Source organism: Chelonia mydas, chromosome 3 (assembly GCF_015237465.2).
Source record: "Chelonia mydas isolate rCheMyd1 chromosome 3, rCheMyd1.pri.v2, whole genome shotgun sequence".
Classification (NCBI taxonomy): Eukaryota; Metazoa; Chordata; order Testudines; family Cheloniidae; genus Chelonia; species Chelonia mydas.
Window position 1 is genome coordinate 65122029 of NC_057851.1, and position 26399 is coordinate 65148427.

Consider the following 26399-nt stretch of genomic DNA (forward strand, 5'->3'; position numbering starts at 1 on the left):
CATGAGGCTGCCTTCCAAAGACTCCCTTGCAAGCTCTAGCACAGGGGATGTGCTGGGGGCAGGATGGGCATGTTAGGGACAATGTTGCAATGCACAGCCCTGTGGGGATTCGAGACTGTGCTGTGGCCCACCCTTAGGGCAACCTGGGGAAAATGCATAATTTAGACAGACACCAAGGGCTATCTAAGGTACACTGTGGGCCTTCCCATCCCTGAGAGCAACCCAGGATAAGGAAGGCAGAAAGATGGCTTAAAGCTACCATAGTCCCGTCTGCCCTAGACTTGGGAGTTTTAGCACAGAATCTCACCCTATATGCAGAAACAGAACTATGACCTTTTTGTTCATTCACAATTGATGTACTTCCAGACTCAGTGTATTATAAATCCAAGTGCTGCATAAGTTATCTATATTATTTTCAGTCTTTACAATGGAGCGAATGCTGTTATTTACATTTTTTTCAAATATAAGTAAACTGGACCCTTGCTAGAACACAAGATTTGGGATCCATGTGCTGTACCACATTAACGCAGGGACCACGTTAAAATGAATTCCAGTTAAAGTAATTAAATTTGGGATCCATGGCCACGACCGCGTTATATGCGAATTTGCACTATATAGACGTGCATTCTAGCGAGGGTCCGGTGTACTTCGTTTTTGTTGTGCAGAAAAGCTTTTGCCTTAATTACTGTTACTTTCAGTTGAGCTAGCAAGTTCAGGGAGAATATATATTTTTTCACCTGGACTACTTAATTCAAAGTTGAGAAACTATTTAGGAGTTGAAAAGCAGAAAAGCTTGTTTACCTCTTCCAGTCTATGAATAAAAATGAGCTGGTGAGGATGAGATCTACTAATTCTAAAAACTTGAAGGACATAAGATAGATTTTCAAAGGTATTTAGGCACCTACAAATGCAGAGGTACTTAACGGGATTTTCAAAAGTGCTTAAGTAGGTCCAGTGCCTACCTCTCATTGATTTCAGTGGAAATTAGGCATGTAAACTGCTCAGGCACTTTGGAACATCTCTTTGTCTCTAAATACCTTTTTCTGGTCACCATGAGCCGGGTTTTCAATCTGTCAAGTCATTAACTACATTGAATATTTCCTTTGTTTTAATAAATCAGTTTTAAATTAAGCTGCTGTTTTTTGTTCATTTTTAATTGAATTCCAATTTCTGTCCAAATGCAACTTGACACAAAGCATGAGTAAGACATTATATTCTAGTAAATAGGAAATACATCATTCACCATTTTCTAACATAATAAAAATCTGAAAAATTAAGAATCTAAATAAATGTATTTTGAGCCATATAATTGCTTAAACAAATGTGTATAGATACAGTTTGTCATGCTGATTAGCAAAAAGAAATACCAAATCGAGTATAAAGACCATATTTAGTTTCAAACCAATGTTTTAATTATTATATCAACCAATGAGAATGAATCTTTCTTTAGGAAAATAACTAAAAAGGTACAAATGTGAAACAAGATTGAAATCAATTATTTAAATCAAGATTTCCTGCTTGCTGATTTAAATCATGATTAAAATCACTTTAATGTAAATCAGTCTTTCCTAGTTTGTGAGAACTTTAGTGTTTCCTTAAAATATTTTATTTATGTATTTTAAAAGACATTTTGTGATTATTTCATACTGCTTTGTTCTCGTGGATATTGAACTACTTTGTTAAACTGTTATTCTGTCATTTTAGGAAGTAACACAGACATTACTGGAAGACTTGCATATTTACCATGAGAATTATTTCCCAGTTCTGAGATGTCTTCATGTTTTCACAACTTCCCTTCCAAAGTACCCTTTGGGAAAACAGGTGAAGTACCATCATTCCCTGGACCTCTCTTGTTTCATGGTTGACATCTTTACAAATTTCAAGTCCATTCCCTCTTTTCCCTTCATACCCTTCCCACATACAGTCAGATATTTTTTGTCTTTATTATGGAGTGGGGGAACAGCACATCGTTTCTTTAACAATGCCTGTCATACTCTGTTGTGAGTAAACAGCAGAGGGCTTGTAAGGAGAAGCAAATGCACAGAACAGCCAGTGCCTCTGTGATGTGTTTGGCTTTTATGCATCTGGATTTCTCATATGCAGTACAGACAATTTTCCATTCCTCCTATCATCAATCAAGTAGTTGCCTAATGGTTGGATTCAGATGAGAATTGACATCCTTTTGGCAGGAACAACATAGCAGTGATGGGACAGCCATGGGTATTCTTAGTAGTTAGTTGTATATTGACTTGTGTTAGAGCTCTTGTGTGACCAAACCCAACTTCTCATACCAAGCAGTTATTTTTGCCCCACATTCTCCTATTAATGCTGCAGAACATTCCATGATGTGCATTTCCCCATTGATTCTAGATGTATCAGATACACTGTTACTAGATGTGGATCTTAGCTGTGAATTCACTCTGAACTTTCCTAATGTTTGGATCAAAGGTTTTGATTCAGGTTCACTTCTAATCCCTGCATTCCCATCACCTGAATGGACCCTGTTAAAACATAGTGCTGAGCGGCAAGCATATTTTTGCCACAGTGAGGGCCTAGTCCCAAGAGATGCTGAATGCCTTCACCTCAAATTGCAGTCAGTGAGAGTTGAGAGCATTCAGCTCCTCACAGGCTCACTCTTTGAATGAGTCAGTCATTGTTTTGAAAAGTGAATGTAAAACCAACCCATTACTTGTTTTGTAAAACATTGTATTCCCATTACTCATGTACTGGTTTACAGATCAGAGAGCTGCACTGTGCATGTTTGGGAAAGAGAGTGTGGGAAACAGATGAATATGGGTCAGCTGTTCAGTTACTGAGGTAATCTTTCTCCTTTCCATTTTCTTGTTTTGTTTTAGACATGTAGAATATCTTCCATCTGTTTCTCTAGAATTTTACATTTAGAACGCTGCCGGACAAGAAGTTTTGCAATGGACTACATTACTGATAGATTGAAAATATAATTGGCTATCATTTTAAATTTGCATGCCTGTTCTTTTCAGTGGAACTCCCAGAAGCTATTTGAGGCTAGATTCTGATATCTTTCCCTCATGGTGATTACTCCCTAAGTAGTCCTATTAAAATCATTGAGACTATTCAACGTGAATGAGAGTATCAGAATCTGCCCTTTGGTAATTTCTTTGGCATATTTGTTTAAATGATGGTGTTCTTTTTTTTTTTTTAAATGTATTATATCTTCATAATTTGATTAATAGAATTGTTGCACTTTTTTGTGATACTCTTTTGTTAACAGTCAAGAACCATTATCAGTGGTGGTTGCAGTGATATTGTAGCCATGTTGGTCCCAGAATATTAGAGAGAAAAGGTGGGTGAGGTAATATCTTTTATTGTACCAACTTCTCTTAGTGAAAAGTGTTTGAGCTACTCTACCCCTCTGCCAGTTCAAGTCAGCAGCCAGGTTCAATATCTGGGGGTCCTCTAAATACTACAGAACAGAACTGGTTCTAGCCCCCATCCAATAATCTGGAAAAACGGAATACTACCACTGGGCATCTCTATGAGACAGTACTTCCACACTGTCAATCACTGAGCCTGTGTATAGCAAAAAAAAAAATTCTTATTCAAAGGGAAAGGGAACCCAGCATTAATTTGGGAAAACACTTCAACCATGATTCAAAAGCATGTAACCGGAAGCAAACACCCACCCCTCAGTACATTGGGCAGCATCATTTGCCTCAGTATCCCACTCTGTGGTATGAAAGTCCAATGCATGAATGGACCTTTAACATGCCACTCCCATTTACCTCCACTGCACCCCACTCAAAATGGTTGTGCTTGGTCACTGAAGACACAGAGTTCAGAGGTGGTTTCACATGGGTTCACTTCCCATCCCTGAAAGGATGCCTCTGCTGTTGCCTGTACACCTGTCTCACTGCTGCCGAGTCCCCGTGCACAGGACTGGGATCCTGTGGGGTGCCGCAGGGCCCACTGCCATATAATAATGGGAGCGTGACAGGAGTCGGATTAAAAATAGTCCCGCGCAGGGCTCTAGCTGTCACCTCTGCCACTGTTATCACTGCTGCTGCTTGCTGTCACTTCTGTTATGTTCTGAGACTAAATCATTTAGCCCTGCTCTTAGTGATTTCACTGGGTAAAGGGAAACCTGAAGAATTCTCTAGCTTGAAAGCTAGTTTCTTTCACAACAGAAGTTGGTACAATAAAAGATATTACTTCATCCACCTTGTCTCTCAGTGTTGGCAAGCCAAGTGCTCTGAAAGTTGCAATAATGTGTTCCAAGTGACCTGCTTACAGCTTTATTATTTTTCTTTATAGAATGCTTCACAGATTTGCATTTCATCCTCAGGATGGCCCCTACATAATATTTTCTTTAGCATTTTAATTTCACTAAAGGTTCCACCAAATCAAGCTTTCTTGTTGACTAGCAGTGTTTAAAATAGAAACAACATCAAAGCCAATTTTTGAAAAGATATGACATGGTTGCCACCTTAAAGTTACAAACATTTGTGCAAATGTTCTTTATGATGGCAGGTGATCAGGTGCAAATATCATGAAATGCTCAGATAATAGGATTTCATGTTGTTGCTGGCACACAAAAAAGGAGCAGATAAGCACAGAGTTGAGGTATTTCCACTTATGGGATTTGGCACCTCTGACGTGGCGCTGTGAAACTGCATAGAAAAGCCATGTATTTTGAGGGGTGCAAGAGTTCTCTCCCACTAGGATGATGTCCTTCTCTCTATACATTGGAGTGACACAGTTCCTTTGCTGCCACTGCAGAGATCTGAATGGAATTCTCTCATGTCCACAAGCTAGTTAGCTTTTTACTATTAGTTACTGTAGGGATCAGAGTATCGGCGGTCATGCCTTGTAGTCAGTCAGGAGAGAGGAAGTGGAGCCAGTGGTTGCAGCTTGAGACAGAGTCCAAAGTCAAGTGAAGGGTTGAAGTCAGAATCAGACTTAGGATGAGCCAGGGGCCAACCTGGAGTTGGAGTAAGAAGTTAAACTAGGGGGCAAAGCCGTCATTGGGTAGAGTGGAGGAGCAGGCACTTGGAACAAGAAAAGTGGGAACTAGGAACAGAGGCAGATCTGGGATAGGATGGACAGGAGCAGGCAGAAGTACAGGGCACAGGAGTCAAGCAAGAAGGCAGGGTCTGAAGTGGCAGGCGGAGATTTATTTAGTTGCTTGGACGACGACTTGTGCCTTCTTCTGACTTAAGTAGTGCAACTGAGCCAATTGGTGGGGCCAGATGACTCACCCAATCAGGAACTTCAAGGGCAGAACCTTTGATGAGCTCGAGCTCCTTTAGCCCCCTTCTCCACTGGTTCCAGTGAGCTGCTGGAGGGCGGCCCAAGGGTGAGACTTGCCATCCCTCATAGTTACTTTGTTACAGTTCTATAGTATAGTTAGAGTATCTGGAGCCACTTGCCTTGGGTTATATCTGAGCTCTGCTGGGGTCCCAAACTTCAGAGAGGCTTCAGCCATCTTTTCTGAGACGAGATGCACACATTTTGTGTGTAGTATGCCTGGGAGAGGCTCATATAGCGCGTCTCAGTGTACTATTTGCCATTTCTTCACCCCTCAGATGAGGAAGTACAGAGACTTAAGACTGCAGCTGCATTTGGCTACCTTAAACCTTCAACTGGACTGTTCTAAAACTCCTTTTGGAGTTGTGAGGTCTGTCTCTTTGCTGAGATCTTCTGTGAAGAGTCCTGAAACACACCTTTCCACCCTTAATTTCAGCCCCCAGCTCCATCAAAACAGACTACTCTAGCAACACCCTTACGTCCACACTGCTGTTGGCACCAAAAACTCACACAGCTCCATTAGAGTTGACACCAGTTGGTTCCAAGAGTGAGAGAAGTGCTTCCAGATCTCCTTGTAACCTGTTCTGGGGAAGTGAAAGGAAAAGAGGAAGCATTCTGATTCACAAAAGGAGCCTGAGGAGAAAAAGAGGAGGTGGTATTGCTTTCCTCCTCCTCCTGTTGCTTGTCACCTCCTTAAGTCTCATCACTGCATTTGGCACACCTGTCTCCTCAACTTGAGTTTCTGTACTGGAGTGATTTAGTCATCTCAGCGGTGCACATATCTCTAACACAGTTGATTTCCCTTCTCATGACTGAGGAACCTCTTTCAAAGCTTTTGGCTTGTCTCTGCTGCTTGACTATGCAGAAATATTTGTCACTGGTGTAGATCCACAACGTCCTTCAGGAGCATGGGATTCCCTGGAAACTGACACACAAGCTCTTACAATTTGCTCCAGAGAGCCTTAGCTATCTTCCCTTGCTGAAAGTTCCATTTCCCTGGAAAGATGCCAGGTACCCTGTTAATGTGGCTGTGCCTTCAGGACTCAGTGAAGGCTTTGCTCAGTGCTATCAAAACCAACATGGCACTTATTTCAACACTGGTAATGCTGACACCAGCACCTCCATTGGTGCCAAGAGCTTTCCCAGCACTGGTCTTCTCAAGCACCATTGCCTTCAAGTGGACCCATGTTTCAATAAGCACAGATCTGACCAGCGTCATCAGTGCTGGCACGAGCATCATTGCCTCCTCAGAGAGTGGCATGTGTATGATGACTGGGAGGAGAGTCCTTCAGAGCAAGTGCAGCAGTCACCAGTCAAAGAATATACTGATGGTATGTCCTTTAAGGATCGAATTGGAACTTCATTTGTCTCCCCTGTAAATGAATAGAGGCAATTTCAGGAGCTGGTAGGGAGGATGGCTAATACCCTGTGTATATTAATCTTCCCACTGTATTTTCCACTGCATGCATCCGATGAAGTGAGCTGTAGCTCACGAAAGCTTATGCTCAAATAAATTTGTTAGTCTCTAAGGTGCCACAAGTCCTCCTTTTTCTTTTTGCTAATACCTTGCAGTTACAGATAGGAGTTTTGGCACCAGACACATCTGATCCTCTTTGAAATATCCAGGAATGACAGACAAAAGACAAAATCACACTTCCTATTCTTCAAGGACTACTCAGTCCAGCAAAGGACATTTGGTGCTCTCCTGTGTCCTCACCACCAGTATATTTGGGGGGGACGGTCGGAGGCACGCTATTTTTTTTTTTTTTTTAAATGAATTGTTACAACATTCCTTGGCTGATTTCTATGTCAGTGTCTGCAGCCCAGGAATTATTTAAAAGTAACAGGGCATCCTTGTGTGCTCCCTTGGATAGAAAAGGGAGTAGACTAGATGCTATTGTAGAAAAGGTTTATTCTTCTACTTCCATGGGTTTCCTTGTGGCAAATTATCAAGCTGTCGTGCCCCGATATAAGTACGTGTTGTGGCTTTCCATTAACACTATACTAGCCACCTTGGACGAAGGAATCTGCTAGGACCTATGAAATCTGTTGCTTAACCAATAGGTCAAGTGATGTTAGAGTTTCCAATGAACATTACATCATTTGACAGGGTTCAGTTGCTTTGAGATAGGCCACAGTGTTACAGTTATCAGAGTAACAGCCGTGTTAGTCTGTATTTGCAAAAAGAAAAGGAGTACTTGTGGCACCTTAGAGACTAACCAATTTATTTGAGCATAAGCTTTCGTGAGCTACAGCTCACTTCATCAGATGCATACTGTGGAAAGTGTAGAAGATCTTTTTATACACACAAAGCATGGAAAAATACCTCCTCCCACCCCACTCTCCTGCTGGTAATAGCTTATCTAAAGTGATCACTCTCCTTACAATGTGTATGATAATCAAGGTAGGCCATTTCCAGCACAAATCCAGGGTTTAACAAGAATGTCGGGGGGGGGGGTTGGAAAAAAGAAGGGGAAATAGGTTACCTTGCATAATGACTTAGCCACTCCCAGTGTCTATTCAAGCCTAAGTTAATTGTATCCAATTTGCAAATGAATTCTAATTCAACAGTTTCTCGCTGGAGTCTGGATTTGAAGTTTTTTTGTTGTAATATCGCAACTTTCATGTCTGTAATCGCGTAACCAGAGAGATTGAAATGTTCTCCGACTGGTTTATGAATGATATAATTCTTGACATCTGATTTGTGTCCATTTATTCTTTTACGTAGAGACTGTCCAGTTTGACCAATGTACATGGCAGAGGGGCATTGCTGGCACATGATGGCATATATCACATTGGTGGATGTGCAGGTGAACGAGCCTCTGATAGTGTGGCTGACGTTATTAGGCCCTGTGATGGTGTCCCCTGAATAGATATGTGGGCACAGTTGGCAACGGGCTTTGTTGCAAGGATAGGTTCCTGGGTTAGTGGTTCTGTTGTGTGGTGTGTGGTTGTTGGTGAGTATTTGCTTCAGGTTGGGGGACTGTCTATAGGCAAGGACTGGCCTGTCTCCCAAGATTTGTGAGAGTGTTGGGTCATCCTTCAGGATAGGTTGTAGATCCTTAATAATGCGTTGGAGGGGTTTTAGTTGGGGGCTGAAGGTGATGGCTAGTGGCGTTCTGTTATTTTTTTTGTTAGGCCTGTCCTGTAGTAGGTGACTTCTGGGAACTCTTCTGGCTCTATCAATCTGTTTCTTCACTTCCACAGGTGGGTATTGTAGTTGTAAGAGTGAGGATGCCAGCATATGTGGGAAGAGACGCACACACTTAGGGAAGATCTTCTGAATTTGTGATAGTTTTATTAGCACAATCAGCAATATCACAAACACTACAATGTAGCAAAATAGACAGGGATAATACAAGCATCAAAACTTGCATACTCACATCATCATCATCTGCTGGGGATCCCCATAGAAGCTAGAATGACCCATGAGTGGTTCTTGGCCGACAAGTTCTAAGAAATCACCCATGGATGAGTGCCAGTTTTTATCAGAGGTTATGGTGATGCTTACTATGTCCAATGCATATTCAGTAGGGATTTCAGCCTCTTTATCTGTATTTCCTCATCCTACTAATGTTGTGGTGCCCTTCCCCTGTAGGTTACTTTGTCTTTTACTTTGAGCTTATTAGCGTATACATCATTTAGTTACCTTGGCATTGTTGTAGGCAAATCAGCAGATGTCCAAACTTAAAATATCTAAAGCTGGTATAAACTGGCATCTTGTGATTATCTGTCAGCAGTGTAGCAACACTTGCTTATAACAGCATTCTGTCTTGTGATATAGGGTCATTTACTGGTTAGTTGGGTATGTCAAGTGTTTAAGCCTTGGGCCGTAGTTTGGCTTAGCTATTGTCTTTACAGGCTTGAGAATGTAGGCTTTTACGTTACTCCACACCTGTACCTTAGTGTATGCCCCTATATGTATAATAACATAGCTGACTACAGGTCACCTCCCTTCCCCTCGATGGGGTGATTTGCTAATGAACCCTTTCACACTATCTTGGGTCTTAACAACATATACCATCCACATGGAGACGCTATATTGGCTGATATGGATGAACAGATGGATAGGAATGTTCATGTACCTGGTATATTGCGGCTGGTTGCCTGGACACACACTATTGTTCCTTAGTTTGGGTTACCTGAGGTTAATTGGTCACCTCCTTCGAGATAATAGGATTCTGAATGGAGACAGTCTGTGGCTGGCTTTCTAGGGAAAGTGTTTGGGGGAGTGCTTAATACCGTTTGCTTAGACCTCTGATTTTACAATGCATAAAACAAAGATTACTCCAGTTGCACTACAAGTTCATCTGTTCAGTCCAATTTCCATCCATAGAGGTATAGTCAACACCTAATCACCTCCATCCATTAACCTGGTGAGTATTTGTCCTGCCTCGGTTACTTCCTTACTAATTTTTATCAAGTGCGAATCTTTATACTTCATTAATTAGCTTAAATTTAAATTAAGAGGGGCAATATGAAGCTGCAACATTGGTGTGCTCTGTCGGACTAGATCCTGATATTCTAGTTTAGCAGTGAAAACTGTTTCATTTTTTAAAACAGGTACTGGAGAAACTGCCATATTCTCAAATAACATATGCACTTTTGGATAAAACCAGAAATTTTTAGGGCTTGTCTACGCTACGCTACGTGGGGTCGATTTTGTTATACCAATAAAATAAAAACCAGCAGGATCTTATTAAAGGGGATAAGACAAAATGTCACATTTATTGTGAATACAAAAAGAATCATAGTAGGCAGTCAATTATAGCTATAAGAAAAGGAGTACTTATGGCACCTTAGAGACTAACAAATTTATTTAGCTCACGAAAGTTTATGCTCAAATAAATTTGTTAGTCTCTAAGGTGCCACAAGTACTCCTTTTCTTTTTGCAAATACAGACTAACACAGCTGCTACTCTGAAACCAGTTATAGCTGTAACATTTCATTCAAGTTTCACATTCATTCGCACGTTCGTTCATACACACACACAGGTTCTGCAGCTGCTGTATAGTTACCAGTCCTGAATGTAGCTTGAGTTCGTAGCTTGTGGCGGCTAACTGGCCAGGAAAGCTGGGCACAAGGAAGAGCTGGGTCTCTGTTGGGCATGCACCGATGCCCTTCCACGTTGACAGCATAATGTTACTCTTCAAAGTCTTCCATCTCACCCATCCTTTTTGTAGGTATAGGTCTTGCTGTGTCACGCTGCCTCTGGGTTCGGTGTGATTGATCACCTGTCAATTGCAGACATGACTTTCAGCCGAGGACCTGGCTTTGATGTTTCTTCAATTGTACTTTTGTTCTTTTCTTTTGAGGGTAGACTCCTCTTACTTTGTCAGGGCTGTTGTCTGCATCTTCAGTCGCTGGGTGTTTACACTTTATTTCATCAGGACAGGCTGGGGCTGGAGGTTGATTCCATCATCCATACATACCTCATTCACACATCTAAACTAAACTAATAAGATTACAGCAGGGTTTTGCAAAAATGAAGATTGCAGCAAGCTTTTACAAAATAAAGTGAGCATTTTAAAATGGAGTTTGAGTTACAATATGGACAAGTGTAAGGAATGGCGAACAGTGAACAGAAGCTACAATAGAGACAAGTATAATGAATGACAAACAGTGAGCAGAAGTTACAATGTTGAAACAGTGTAAGTTTCAGCAATTTAAACAGCAATTGGATTGAAAGTGAAACTCAATTAGCCAGTTATTGGGGTAACTGGTTTTATGAATTAATGTTGTTTCATTCATAAAATTTTGCTTATGAAGTTATATTAATAAAGTGAACAATTAAAACCAATTTCATTGATCAGTTCTACAGATTTAAGATACACAACTTCGGCTACATGAATAGCGTAGCTGAAGTCGATGTACTTAGATCTACTTGCACTGTGGTAAGTCGACAGCTGACTATCTCCCGTTGACTCTGCTTGCGCTTCTCATTCTGGTGGAGTACCGGAGTTGACGAGAGAGCACTCAGTGGTTGATCGATTGCTGCCCGCCAATGCGGCGGGTAGTGTAGACAAGCCCTTAGTCACGACCTTGCACTCTTACCAGGATGATATTTTTGATGGTTGGTCACTACACAACATTGGCCATCTCCACCAGAGGTCACCCTTTCCGTGGGAGCTTGGTCATCTTATGACACTGCCGATGATTGGTTCCATAGTTGGTACCCTTCCTTCTGGCCACACAGCGGCATGTCTGCCACAAACACATTATCCCTGCAGATGTACTGATGCCTTTTGTCAGAGCAACAGGCAATTCATGGAACTTTCTACATTTGGATGCCTTGATGATAGACCACCAGAGGAGGTACATTTATTTGTTCCTCTTAGATATTGCCTTCTAAGTGACCTTTTGAGTCCATAGCTACCAATTGGCTAAAAAAAAATTCCTCATCTGGATCAAACACAGGCAACAAGACTGTAAATGAGACATAAGGATTTTGATATGATGCAAATTTTTTGTTAAATAACACAAGTCAAGATTAGAGTGCTATATCACAGTATTACCATATATCTGATTTACCCCAGTGATAATTTTTGACAAGAATTTAAACAATTAGCTTTTCTCCCTGTGGTTTTAAAAACATTTTGGACAATACCAGTTTAGCAGCTGCTCATCCTTGGCTAAATCTGTGACCTTTCCTAGTTCCAAGAACTGCAGTGCCCTGCTGATGATATTAATACATATTCACTGTATGCTGAACAAATCATTTCCTTCCCTGTATACTGATACCTTTCCTGATCATTATTGTTTAATTGACTGATTAATTTTAATTTCAGTTTCATTAAACAGTCTACCTTTTTCATGCATATTATCAGCTATAAATCTTTCCTTGTTTGATTAATCTTTTATCCATTGCAGCACTGGATTGACAACCTGTCCCTGTAACACATAATGTGTCTCCTAACTTTTCAACATCCACCTGATTCCAAATTGACATGCCATTTCTAAATAACCCTGACACAGTTTTTATGCTCCACAAAGGATCAGTTCCCCTTTTTTTCCCCTGGGGATACATAATTGATGCTTGGCATGGATTTCCAAATTTATAATATCCTTCATCCATTGTTGATAAGCAGTGACCTTCTCCACAAGGAGTAATCAAAAGAAAGAGGCCACTTTGGTGTCTTTCTAATAACTGAATTTACCCATGTTCCACTTAACAGATTTAACACAACAGGAACATACATAAATTGAACCTGATTGATTAATACCTCTGCTATAGGTGTAACTGCCTTCCCTCCCTCCCCCACAGAGTTATTGATCAGGGGAAGATCTATTTCCAGTTTACCTAAGGTGACACGTTTACATCCAGTAGCTGATAGCTAAGGGTCACACTTTTGCCTATTAGGCCCTTTACAATGTGATAGGACTTGCTAGGAGTAGGCTCTCTTGATTGTGCTACTGGAGTAGGGGAAATGAGTTGACACTTTGTGTAAGGCTAATGCAGTCCCATTACTCCAGGTTTTAAACTTCGCACTGTCCCACTGTTCATCTTGATAGTTAGTCTTCTCCGAATTCAGGTATAGCGCCATTGGGAGGTGAGATCATACTGCTCCGAGGATGTTACCAGTGCAGCATCAGGTGTTCTTACAGCGGACAGCTGTTGTCAGCTCCAGACCACAGTTACTACAATGTTAGGGTTCACACTGTCTGGAGTTTCTACCTGAAAGTCCCTTTTCTCTGTTTCTACTATATGGGAGTCAAGTACTGGAGATCAAGAGTCTTCAGTCAGCTTGTTGGCTGGATACTGTGCATTCTGCAGACAAGGTGCTCCAAAGGCCTGGGCTTGCGTCAGATTAATTGTGAGGACATTAAAGCTGCTCCAGAGGACAAACAGCATTTTGCTGTGTGCTTGTTCCAACTTGGCCTCTGAGGATTTTGAATTGTTGGACACCTGCAAAGGAGAGGTCTTTTTTCCTGGTACAACTTTAATTGATTAGCATGGTAAAACTTTATTTAATTTGCGTGATTTACTAGTTACTTGAATTTTATATACAAATAAATCAGTTTAAGGTGACATGCTTTTAACCACCTGTGGTAACAACCATGCTCCTGATATTTTGTATGAAAAGAGCATGACTTGGTTACCAACTTTCCAATTTTTTTAATTTTATTAAAATTGGCCAGTTCTAACCACTACATACCAATGCATCTTGTGTATATGATTGCGCAAGGATTGCAGGTATGTATCCATTTTAATTTTCTTAATTTGGGAATCACTGGTTTGCCATAGAAGATGCTTAAATAATATTATTTCTCTTCTGACCATCACCTTAAAAGGTGATTGGCCAGTTGAGGCAATGGAATTTATTCTAAAAGCCATTAAGATTGTGGGAATTAAAACTTTCTCATTTGCTATTGGCGTTTGCTGACTTTTAATCTGATAAATTGATCCTTTCCACAGTCCCTGAAAACTCTGGCTAATGAAGGATGGGGTCTGTTCTGCCAGAGCCTTAACCACTTTTCTGCCACTGCTGTCTGAAAAAGAAATTCACTACGACTAGCAAAAACTATTTTTTGGATAGGAGATAGCGGTCCTACAAAAGTAATTTTGTTTCTTGAAGTAAGGTTTCTTGCTGCCAAATTGTTGTACAATATTTTTATTTTCCTTTTATAGGGCTTTAAATCAAGGACTAATTCTTTGACTTTTCTTAATTGAAAAAATTGGATGGGAGTGACAGGCTGATTCACAAATGTGTTTACATTACAACCTGTTTACATTATGCCCCCTTGCACTCCCTTTTAGCTAATAATTTACCTTTATTGTTTTGGATGTACAAAGGGTCTATTTACAAAGACCTTTTACCTTGCAAACAAAGGGGTTTGCTGGGGCAAGAGGTGAAAACACTAATTTAAAATAAGAGTGCCATACTTGAGGGGTGAACCATTTGAGCAGGTGAACCCTCAAAACCAGTGCCCATATATCTATAGCAACATAGCTTGCTGTATACCTCAAACTCTGCTGCCAGAGCTGTGGCCACTGCCATAGCACTAAGGAGGTATTAATGACTTAGATCACAAGGCCTTGCTGTTGCAAAAATGTAATTTGTAAAGTCAAAATGGCTGAGAATTTAAAAATTGAACAGTAACAGCTGGTGAACCTGGTGATATTCTGAACAAAGAGCTTTCAACCATGCTTGTAGTTCTTTCACACTGACTCAACAGATAGTCTAGTCTTCAGAGTGACACACAGACAGGAGACGATCCTGGAATATTATTATATAGATATTTTTAGATTTAGTTTATATTTGATGTTTGATTTGTTATCTTTAGAATGAAAATATTGAGATTAAGCAATCCTTAGTCATCTTTATAAAATGCTGAGATCTAAAGATTATAAGTGTTGTATAAATAAAAAGCAGTGGTGGTTTTATATTAATTAAATACATGAATCATTAACTTTGACTGTGTTTCAAGTTCATTCTGGATCCCAGAATGTAATGAGTTTTGTGATGTTGAAATGCCAGGCGAGGCTATTCTGGTTTTTATAATTCACACACCTTGTTTGGCATGAATCGTGAACCCCTGTCAAGTGTAAATCCAAGTTCTCACCTCTAAATCAGATCCTAGAGGGAAGACATAGGAAGGTGCTTCCAGCTCTAGATGATCTTATAGACTGGGTACTCTGAAGAAACTATTCTCCATCTACTCTAGGGGGAAATTGAAGGATATCTTCTAGCTCGGCCAGTACTTCAGCCCTTTTTAAATATTGAGCTTTGAATGTAAAAGCTAAACAGCCTTAGTTTATTCTGTAGGAAATCAACCTTACAAGAAAACGGGTAGCTTTAAATTACAGAATTTGGGGATTTCTTTCTTTTTCTCTTTCTTTTTTCAGATGAGTAGAAAATACAGTATTGAACATTATTCTAAGTACTTCAACAAATGCTTTTCTTGTTTGCTGGTTATATTACATCATTAGCTATTTGATTCTGTTTTTCAGGATGTTGGCTAAGGCTGAGTTGGTGGCCATACTTCAAAAATGTGTGGAGATTTTTACATCATCTTCTGGAAAACAGTTTAGTAACACGGTAGAGAAACTGGGGGAGTTCCTGACACGGTTTCAAAATCTGGAAGGTGAGCATGTAATATACTGCCAAAGTGTTTGTCATCAATCTGCTATAAAATGGCGTCAGAGAATTTACATTAGAGAGAGAGAGAGAACAACCCTGATGTCTCATGGTATTTTGAGATCAAATCCAAAAAGTTCTCCACATAAGACTATCAAGTGCTTTACAGCTTTCAACAATATTTCTTGAATAAGTCAAAAGCTTGAAAAATTAATAGTAGCAAATTCCTTTACACATCCATTTGGGCTCATTACCATGCCAGCTAATAAAAATGTGCAAATTAAGTCACAGCCAGATCCAAATAAGAGATGGATTGTTCAGGTCAGGGTGGCCTGATTGCAGTAGTAATGGCCAGTGGCAACCTGTAGAGTTCAACAGTGCAGCCCAAAAGGAAAAAGGAAAGGTCCTATATTAACAGCCTCTTTGTAACCGCAGCACAGAGACAGCATACAGTATAGCCAATCTCAAGCATTCAAAAATCATGAGTGGCTTAAAAATTGAGATTTTAAAAAAAATATTAATACATTTGGACTTTTTGTTTTGTTTGTTTGCCTTTAGTTTGAGCCTTCAGTACACTCTCCATGTTTTCAGGCTTTTGTCTGCAACTATGAGGGCTAGAAGCTTTCTTCCTTATTTGTAAATGAAAGCTGACATTATCCCATAATAGGTGTCTTCAGGAACTGAGGCTTTAAGAAAGACTTCCAAGATCACAAGAGTAATGATAAAATTGCAGGATTTGGCAACACTGAAAATAGGCAGCACATCTACAGTCTTCCCTGTGCTCATTAATGTACCTCACCTTGATTTTGACAAACCACTTCTAGTGTGAAGGGGCAGTGTAGTCTCCGTGCTTATTGAATCTTTGGCTTTTGTTGATACTGTGATGGTGGATTTTAAGATGTTGACACCTGTCCACTAAAATTGGACTGCAACTACCAACTCATTTCATGTAACCCACCAAACAGCTATCATACTTCACCACTGACCTGAACCAGACTTAAACCTGTGACCTACAGGGAACAACCTCCATAAGCAATGCAAGTAACCTAACAGTCTGTTGCTTTGAATATTATTAGTTCTTACTGTGATAGGAATTGTTTGTTTTAAAATGAATCAAAATTGAGACTTAACCCACCACCAAATAATCAGGATTTTTTAAAGCAAAGCTGCTAGTTATTGATGCAATTATTGATATACAAACTACAAGGTTCTGAAAGCAAAATTCAGGCATAGGTTAAAATTAAGATAAAACTGGGTCAGTCAAATGCTTCAGTATGTTCTATTTTTCACTTTGCTCTCACTTCAATAAATCCAGGTTACGGCGTTTGGGAATGGCAGAAAAGAACCTATTTTCTCTTTAAAAATTTTGCATGGGAAAAATGTAAATTTATAATGTGAGGAGTTTTAAAAGCTCATTAAGTGGCTGCTTCACTGAGATCAGTGGAGCTTTGCCAATTTATACTTGTTGAAGATGTGGTCCAGAAGTTTAAGGTGAAATATAAGTGGTGCGTAGGCCTTGTGCTGGCCCTCTGCACAGGAATGAATTTTCTGTTTTTGAATAACTATTTACAATATAAATTACACAGTGAAGTGTTATTGACCTTTGTTTGCCAGGAGAAAAATCTAATAGCTAACTGGACTTGGGTCCTCATCCGACATGAAAGAGTACCATTGACCCTCTCTCAGTTTGGCCTGGGTCAGCGGGTTTCTGTAGATATTAGAAAAAGTTTACCCCGTGTGTTGAACACTGGTTTTGTTCCAGTAGCAGAAGCCAGTGAGGCACAAGATATGTCTGTGTCATCACAAAAGGAACTCCAGAAGAAGATGGACCTCTATCATCTTCAGAAGGTCAGGCCAATTTTAATTTCTCCAAACTAGTTTCAAGATTTATTTTTTTCGAGGTTTTAATTATTCTTGGTTAGATCTGCCCTGCACACCATAGCTGTGAGCAAATAATGTTCTGTGAGTCACTTGAAAATTTAACATCCTACCCAACCTAAATGTCAGATAAGAAGCCACAGGCTTGAAGAATTTCCCTGACTCCTATCTTTCTGACTAAACATGCTAGCCTTGATTAAAAAAAAAAAAAAAAAAAAAAAGCCTGCAGCACCACAGTCTCATGCATATTTAACTTCCATTGGCATGTGTTGACAGTCCTCCAGTAAGTACATTTCCCCACACAAAGAATACATCACTTTTTATACAGTTTTATACCACACCTCCTTCCCCATCCCCCACCTATCAATCAATTCTGATCCTAACCTTCTACCTCTTTGTAGAGCTTCCTTGCAAATGCTATTGTTGCCTTCCTTAGCATGCAGAGAGCTTCAGCCTCCAGGTTTCTTCCCCTACATCTGGATTTTCTGCTCCCTGTTCTATCCCTTTCTTCTTCTTAGAGGAGAAGCAGCTCAGGGGTTTCTCATCTCCTTCCACCCCATTCTTAAAAAAAAGAGTTAGTAGCATCTGACTGGCTCTGCCTACCTCTTCTCTTTCCCCCGTCCCCACCCCCTGATGAAAGGGCAAGCAGCCCTGCAAGGAAGGAGCCAGAAGCTCTCCAGCCTTACTCTGACTAAAATTTCTAGTTGCCCTAGGCAAGTTGGTTTTTCAAGCCTGGTATCAGTCTGTGAAAACCAGGTATGTATGAAGTGCAACTATGAAGTGTTCTAATGTATAGTTCAACATCTCTCTACACCATTATTTTGTTGTAGCTAAATTGGTACATCAATACCTATGTTAGCACTTAAGGTGTTTTTATTTGTATTTTTAAGGGCAGATGTTGAGTCAGACTTCATTGCATCTAACAAATTCATATAATAATGCCAGTTAGCATTTTGATAGCACCTTGCACCATGCATCTGAGAATTTTACAGACTTTTAATCTGCACATCCTCCCTGTGAGATAGGTACCTATTATTATCCACATTTTATGGATGTGGAAACTGAGGCCCTGGAAGGCTAAGTGACTTGTTCAAAGTTGCACAGCAAATCAGAAGCAGAGCTGGGGCAAGAATCCAAATTACCTGTGTCTCAGTCCCTGGCTCCGTCCAAGAGACAACTCTCCCTTTCCTTTTTATAACTCCATAATGTATGTTAATTTTAGGAATGGAGAAAAAGCAATCTGAAATTTTCTTGTCCTAGCCTTAGGGCACTAATTTCAGATTAGAAATGTTAGATTCAGATTAGTGTTAGCTCTGTCTTAGTAAAACAGACTCTCACAATGAAAACATTTATTTCCATTCTTAAGCAGGCAGATACTTGTATGCTATTTTACAAAAGGTATATGAGCAGGGAACACAGTACTGTCAGTCTAACTTTATTTCTGTTTAGATTAATATGTGTTACCTTGGAGAGCCATGGCAATCATTTTTCATGTCTTGTTTTCTAAAATGCAATAATCCTGTCAGCATCACTCTAGATGAATGGATTTGCCATCCAAAGTGACTGGGCTGTGCATTTTCTGTCTTTTTTTAATAGACTTTGCTGGAGTTGAAAGAATCAAAAAGATCTAAGAAACTAACCAAGTTTGAAATGCTCAGATTTGAAGTTGTTGACTTTATAGACAGCCTGGTAAGGTGAGCTTTCCTGTTCTTTGGACCCTTTAATAGTTGATACAGTATTATAAGATGCCATACAAAAATACATACATGCACACGCACACAGAACAACAGTTTACCAAACAGTTCAGACTTGGGAGAAACTGCTGTCAAAATCACAGCGGTAGTCCTGCAATATGAGACATGTCCTCCACACTCTTTTTTAATTCTGTGAAATGTTGCTGTTGGGTATCCTTGCAGCCATCTGTGTCTGGATGAGGGCTCTGAAAATGCCTGTTTTCCATAGAATGCTGTAAGGAGTCTGAAACACAAATTGTATAACTCATTCCTGCTGCTGCAGAAGATGAAGAAAAATATGGCAGTTGACAAGACAAGATCAAAATGGCCCACACCATAATTAGTATTGGTCTATCCATTATTTCTTTTCCGCATTGTATAGGCTAGGGTTGTGATATGCATTTCAATTTTGGTTAATGCAAGGCATGGCAGATGGGCTCGTGGAGGCAGTTCCAAATGTAAGCATTCACAAGGAAGTCAGTGTGGAGACAAGGGTTGGAGAAGGATATGAGGGCAGCTGTTAGTTGTGCATCTTCAGTAGAGGGAAGGATCAAAAGTGTGGAGCAAAAAGGGACTAGGGCAGAGAAGTTGGCAGGAGCTAGATTGTACAGAGCTATGTAGACCAAGACAAGGAGCTTGAATTTGAAAACAAAGGTGAGAGGAAGCCAGTGAAGGGGTTGAAAGATTGGATGGGTGGTGTAGGAGTAATGAGTAAGGCAGATGACTGGTGTCTGCATTCTGGGTATTGCCTGCATTGTTGGGTGAATTTGCCCCAATGTAGGTAGATTCTAATTAAGAAATGTTTGAAAGTGGGAGGCTGAGTTGATAATTCCTGAAATTCTCATTTTATTAGAAGTTGTTTCTAGGTATTGGGGTATCTTATTTTTCAGAGGTTTTCTGCCCATGCCTGTTGTGAAATGCACATTCTTGCTATCTCTGTGAAAGCTTAGCTCTCAGTGTGGTTTCGTAATGTTCTTTCAGTTAAAGAGCTGTCTTTTTCATACAACCCTTGTTGTTCTTTTAGAAGTTACCTTGCTCCTGCAGAGATGCAGACCCTGAACGAGGTGGTGTATTTCCACACGGCTAACGCCCTCCTTGAGCACTTGAATGCTGCACCACGGATTGCTCTTCACACAGCTCTGAACAACCCCTATTGCTACCTGAAAGTAAGAAATGGACAACTGTGTAACTTGTTCATAGTTGTGTGTAATTCATGCACGGTCTGTGTGAGGCTAATGTGTGTATTTTAATTTTGCTATTTCATGACTTTTGGCACACAGTAGGGTCTGTCACAAGGAACTAGCAAGTGGCTCTTTATGAAGCAGCTGGGGAACTGGCTGAGAGCCAGAGAATCTGCCTGACTCAGGAGAAAGCTGATGCTGCTTCATTAAGACTTTTGGGTAGGAAGACAGTTTCCAGAGCCTCATTTTTAACAGCCTTCTTTACAGAGATAAGCAGAAAGACTTTCTCACCCTCCACTTTGATTGGATGACCCAATGTCCCTGATAGGAGAGTCCTCCAGTTACCAAACCTGGTAGACCCTGTTCATTTTACAAATATAGTGTTTTGTCCTGTGTCTTTGTAAACTCATGTAGATTGGCTACCTGATGGAGCTGCTGGTCAGCTGAGCTGCTGAAACTGAGGACAGACTGTCTGTATACAAAAGTATCTAAAAGACTCCCTCTTCCTCATGCCCATCACATAGTGATGCCCTACCCCTTCTTGTTCCAGACCTGCAGTGATCCACACATCACCTTCCCATGAGCTCTTGAACTAAACCAGCCCCTCTGCACATAGAGTCAAATCCACAGGGTGTCAGGGAAGGAGAAGGGGTGGTTGGTTGAGGAGAGGCAGGGGTGGGCATTCTTTTCTCTTTCCCACTCTCATGCACAGTTCCCTGATGCTCACCCAAACCATCCCCATGTCCCAGTTTTTCCTGTTAAAAATGTGGCCATTATGTGGAAAAATAAGATTATTGGCATTCATGGATGTTTGCATGCTTGCTGCCTGAGACGGATGAGCAGGAACCAAACTGGATAAGTGTTTGAATTCTGTGATCCAGTCTGTGTTGGGTTTTTTTGTCTGTGTGCTTATTTATAAGACCCTTTACAATTTTATCTGGTTGCGAAAACACAAAAGACTAAGATTAGGAGAGCCAGCTAAATCCAGTTTCTAATGTGCTTAATGAATATTCTCTTAATTGAATTTACAGAAATGTAAAAGACCTAGATCTTTATCTTTACACATTTGTTCTTTGCATTTTTGATGCATTTCCTATGCTTGTTGGGTATCTAACTCAGTGTCTAGTAGGAGTACTGGCTGTGGCAGTGCATTACTACTATTTTAATCTGTTTGAACTGAAGATATAATTTCTCCAACTGTGTCTATAAATCCTGCAGAGTTTGTACTTTCATGGGCTACAACCAGAGCAAAAGTTCTCTGATAAACATCTAGCTATCCAGAGCTATTCCTACCAAAAAGGTGCAGTCAGGAAAGAATCTGCCACTGTAAAGTATCAGCAAGTGGTTAATGATATAATGCCATTTCTCATGGGACTCTAACCGAGCTTTTCCTTCAGCAAAATGGGAACTGGATTGGTATTTAGCCTGATAAAAACGTGTAAAAAAGAATTGTAATTCTTCTTTGAGTGCTTGCTCATGTCCATTTCATTGTACATATGTGTGCTTGCCACATGCATCAGTGCCAGAAGTTTTTCTCTCAGTGGTATCTGTAGGGGACCGGCTCTGGTGCCCTCTGGAGTGGCATGCCTATGCACCGGTATAAGGGGCTCCACCCAACCCTCAGTTCCTTCTTACTGCCAGTGACGGTGCTGAAATGTCTTCTTGTCTCGGCAAGCTTGCTCCTCTCAAATAGTTGATAGAAATTTTGTTAGTTTTATAGTTCCCTTAGTGTTAGGGTTATTAACCCTCCACGATTGTCCTGGAGTATCCAGGAATTAAAGCTTAATCTTTAATTAAAGATTATGTCATCTGATGAAACCTCCAGGAATATGTCCAACCAAAGTTGGCAACCCTGCTTAGTGTAGACTTAGTTTTAGTCCTGAATGGGACTTAGCCTGGGGACTGGGGCATGCCCCAGTCCCCAAGCTTCAAACCTTGTGACTGTTGCAAGAAACCCATGCCAGTCAGTGATCCCCATAGAAGCTGTTTGAATTGCTTAAGGGAAATCCACGTTAGCGACAAGAATCACACAAGCATGAGACAGGTGTCTCACAAGCAAGAGCTTCAGATTGCAGACCAGAAAGGAGTGGGACATTCATCTCCAAGCGCTCCTTATGGAGTTGGGCCTTACACCGGCATCAGAGCCGACCAGGTCAGACTCCGCTCCTAGCATTCTGGCCTCAGTGCAGAGCGTTCCACCGTCACCGGTCTTAGACCAGCACCGATGCCCATCCCCAGTTCCAGCTAAAAAAGCAAAAAAAGGCTGGGAGGGGATGTTCTCCTGTGTCCCATAAAGGGGAAGGAGAGGGCCAGAGGAGAGCAAAGACACGAGAGGGGCAGCTCTTCGCTTCTAGACAGAGGTTGGGCTCCGACTCCCACTGAGTGGTCAAGCCCACTCCAAGACCCACCTGCTACCCCGGGGAGCATCAGAGGCACTCAGCACCTGGCGGTGCCATCCACACTGCCCCAGAGGGCCTCGTCTGAGGGATCAATCTGCCTTGTGACCTTTCCAGCGGTCCCCATCAGTGCAGCACTGCTTCTCGCCATAGGGGATGTCCTGTCAGCACTCGCCTGAGCAGCACCACCAGCCCATGGACGCAAGTTGGCTTGCCTGCCAGAGTTCCCAGCATCAGTCCTTGGAAACCAGGCAGCGTTCCTTGGGCTCGAGGTGGTGATCACCAGTGGGCTGGCGCAGAGGTGCGGCACCAGTCCCCAGAGCTCCGGTGCCAGGAGCACCCAAGCCGCTCTCCCAGCTCATGACACCGCTCTGGAGGGTCGAAACACCTGTCCCTGGAGCCCCATCGCCGGAACGCCAGTACAGTTCACTGCAAACGTGTCAATGGTCTCTGACACATGGGTCTACTTGCTCACATTCCTGCTCCTGCTCAACAGAACGGCATCGCTCGCTAAACATAAGGCGTCAATCACCAGGGTACCATCGCCGATCTACCAAACGCCATCACCAGGATTGCAGCACCGAGCGTCATCGCCCTCGTACAGATCCTCAGCGGAAGTCCAGGACCAGAGCCGATGGGATCGGGGTAGACAGGCAGTCTCGGCACCGTCCTGGTCCCCCAGGCATGTATCCCCGTCCTCAGGCTCCGAGGAAATCCTACTCACGGGCCAGGGCCACCCATTCCCTGCTGGGCCACAAGTGGCAACATGGCCCCAGGGCCAGTGGCCTGCCCCCTGGCAACTCTGGAATCCCTGAGGATTTCCCCAACCATCGCAGGTGCATAGGTCGGCCTCAGGGGCATCCCACAAATGGTCGGCAACAGTCTACCTCCCTCCCCCAACTCTGATGTGGAGTCAGAGCGGGCTCCGCAGGTTCAGCAAGCCTTGGCTGAGGCTCCCATGGCAGAAGTGGTGGAGTTGGTTGACCCACCTGTACCTGCCTCCTCGTCATCTTCGCATGATGAGGCGATAGCGGGGCCCTCTCACCTGGTTCCCCAGGACCATGCCAAGGCTCACCAGGAGCATACGTGCCCCACTCTAGAGTGCACCAGACCCAGTCCCATATGGATACCACTGAGGGAAAAACTTCCAGCACCAGTGTATGGGGCAAACACGCACACCTACAGTGGAATGGACATGAGCAATACATCTTGAAGAACAACAGTTACGAAAAGGTAACCTTCTTTTCTGTGCTGATGGATTGCTTGGAAACCCAGCTACTGGCAATTCAAAATACCACAGCTAGGAATTGCTTGGCCTTGTGTCAGTGCGATATGGGGAATCTGAGCCCAAAATATCCCTGGGGCTTAGAGAATCATGAAGGCATCATGTTTGATCTTGCAGAAAGGGAGAGTTTCACACAGAACTTGAGTAATAATTCCCATCCCACCAGGATATTTGGAGCAGCAAAAAAAAGAAAAAAAAATCCATAAGCTGCATTTAGCTCTCCTTTTTTGGAGGGAGGGATACTTTGACTCAAGACCCTTGATAAGGGAATAAATAGAGATCCTGAAAAACTTATTTTTCCTCCATCTGCTCCCCTCAAAAGAGCACAGCCAGGTTTTTAACTTGTTCCTGAGTATCTGTTTATGCTCCTTACTTGGAAGCAGCGCTAGTTGTCAATTAAATGTAATGTTGGTGTTTAAGGTCCTCCTTTTCATAGAATCATAGAATATCAGGGTTGGAAGGGACCTCAGAAGGTCATCTAGTCCAACCCCCTGCTCAAAGCAGGACCAAGTCCCAGTTAAATCATCCCAGCCAGGGCTTTGTCAAGCCTGACCTTAAAAACCTCTAAGGAAGGAGATTCTACCACCTCTCTAGGTAACGCATTCCAGTGTTTCACCACCCTCTTAGTGAAAAAGTTTTTCCTAATATCCAATCTAAACCTCCCCCACTGCAACTTGAGACCATTACTCCTCGTTCTGTCATCTGCTACCATTGAGAACAGTCTAGAGCCATCCTCTTTGGAACCCCCTTTCAGGTAGTTGAAAGCAGCTATCAAATCCCCCCTCATTCTTCTCTTCTGTAGACTAAACAATCCCAGCTCCCTCAGCCTCTCCTCATAAGTCATGTGTTCTAGACCCCTAATCATTTTTGTTGCCCTTCGCTGGACTCTCTCCAATTTATCCACATCCTTCTTGTAGTGTGGGGCCCAAAACTGGACACAGTACTCCAGATGAGGCCTCACCAATGTCGAATAGAGGGGAACGATCACGTCCCTCGATCTGCTCGCTATGCCCCTGCTTATACATCCCAAAATGCCATTGGCCTTTTTGGCAACAAGGGCACACTGCTGACTCATATCCAGCTTCTCGTCCACTGTCACCCCTAGGTCCTTTTCCGCAGAACTGCTGCCTAGCCATTCGGTCCCTAGTCTGTAGCGGTGCATTGGGTTCTTCTGTCCTAAGTGCAGGACCCTGCACTTATCCTTATTGAACCTCATCAGATTTCTTTTGGCCCAATCCTCCAATTTGTCTAGGTCCTTCTGTATCCTATCCCTCCCCTCCAGCGTATCTACCACTCCTCCCAGTTTAGTATCATCTGCAAATTTGCTGAGAGTGCAATCCACACCATCCTCCAGATCATTTATGAAGATATTGAACAAAACCGGCCCCAGGACCAACCCCTGGGGCACTCCACTTGACACCGGCTGCCAACTAGACATGGAGCCATTGATCACTACCCGTTGAGCCCGACAATCTAGCCAACTTTCTACCCACCTTATAGTGCATTCATCCAGCCCATACTTCCTTAACTTGCTGACAAGAATACTGTGGGAGACCGTGTCAAAAGCTTTGCTAAAGTCAAGAAACAATACATCCACTGCTTTCCCTTCATCCACAGAACCAGTAATCTCATCATAAAAGGCGATTAGATTAGTCAGGCATGACCTTCCCTTGGTGAATCCATGCTGGCTGTTCCTGATCACTTTCCTCTCATGCAAGTGCTTCAGGATTGATTCTTTGAGGACCTGCTCCATGATTTTTCCAGGGACTGAGGTGAGGCTGACTGGCCTGTAGTTCCCAGGATTCTCCTCCTTCCCTTTTTTAAAGATTGGCACTACATTAGCCTTTTTCCAGTCATCTGGGACTTCCCCCGTTCGCCACGAGTTTTCAAAGATAATGGCCAATGGCTCTGCAATCACAGCCGCCAATTCCTTCAGCACTCTCGGATGCAACTCGTCCGGCCCCATGGACTTGTGCACGTCCAGCTTTTCTAAATAGTCCCTAACCACCTCTATCTCCACAGAGGGCTGGCCATCTCTTCCCCATTTTGTGATGCCCAGCGCAGCAGTCTGGGAGCTGACCTTGTTAATGAAGACAGAGGCAAAAAAAGCATTGAGTACATTAGCTTTTTCCACATCCTCTGTCACTAGGTTGCCTCCCTCATTCATTAAGGGGCCCACACTTTCCTTGGCTTTCTTCTTGTTGCCAACATACCTGAAGAAACCCTTCTTGTTACTCCCTACTTGTTACTTGTTACTTTTCATTAATGATTGCATTCTAGAACAACTTCCTGCTTATCAGTCTTAGTATGTAGTTATTTCCTGGCAGAGACAGCTTATCTGCTGTTACCTCAGGAAGCTGAGGTTTCCATGAGCACTGCTGCAGCTCCCTCAGGGCATGCTATAAAGACCTGGCCTTAACATCATAAGCAAGCTGTCATTCTCCAAACTCAGGCATAGATCATGCATTGCTGATCAATAGTATTCTCCCTGTATTAGTTCCTTGTTTCCTATGTACGGTCCAAATGCCCGCACTATAGAAGTTGGGACTTGCCCTGTTTTACAC

The 26399-nt window shown here is 42.1% G+C and overlaps 1 protein-coding gene across 6 annotated transcripts in view; it reads left to right on the forward strand.

Annotated features, from left to right (window-relative positions):
• The window catches only part of ORC3 (origin recognition complex subunit 3), a 78190-nt gene that overhangs the window by 40006 nt on the left and 11785 nt on the right, over positions 1-26399 (forward strand). For 3 of the 6 annotated variants that reach the window (XM_037894441.2, XM_037894439.2, XM_037894442.2), the window contains exons 12-17: positions 1705-1821; positions 2738-2817; positions 15236-15369; positions 17125-17210; positions 18837-18934; positions 19998-20139. In XM_037894441.2, coding sequence (XP_037750369.1) covers positions 1705-1821; positions 2738-2817; positions 15236-15369; positions 17125-17210; positions 18837-18934; positions 19998-20139 — 657 coding nt within the window. The remainder of the gene's footprint in view (positions 1-1704; positions 1822-2737; positions 2818-15235; positions 15370-17124; positions 17211-18836; positions 18935-19997; positions 20140-26399) is intronic. The other 3 variants (XM_037894440.2, XM_043542642.1, XR_005224641.2) reach the window with 2 other exon arrangements.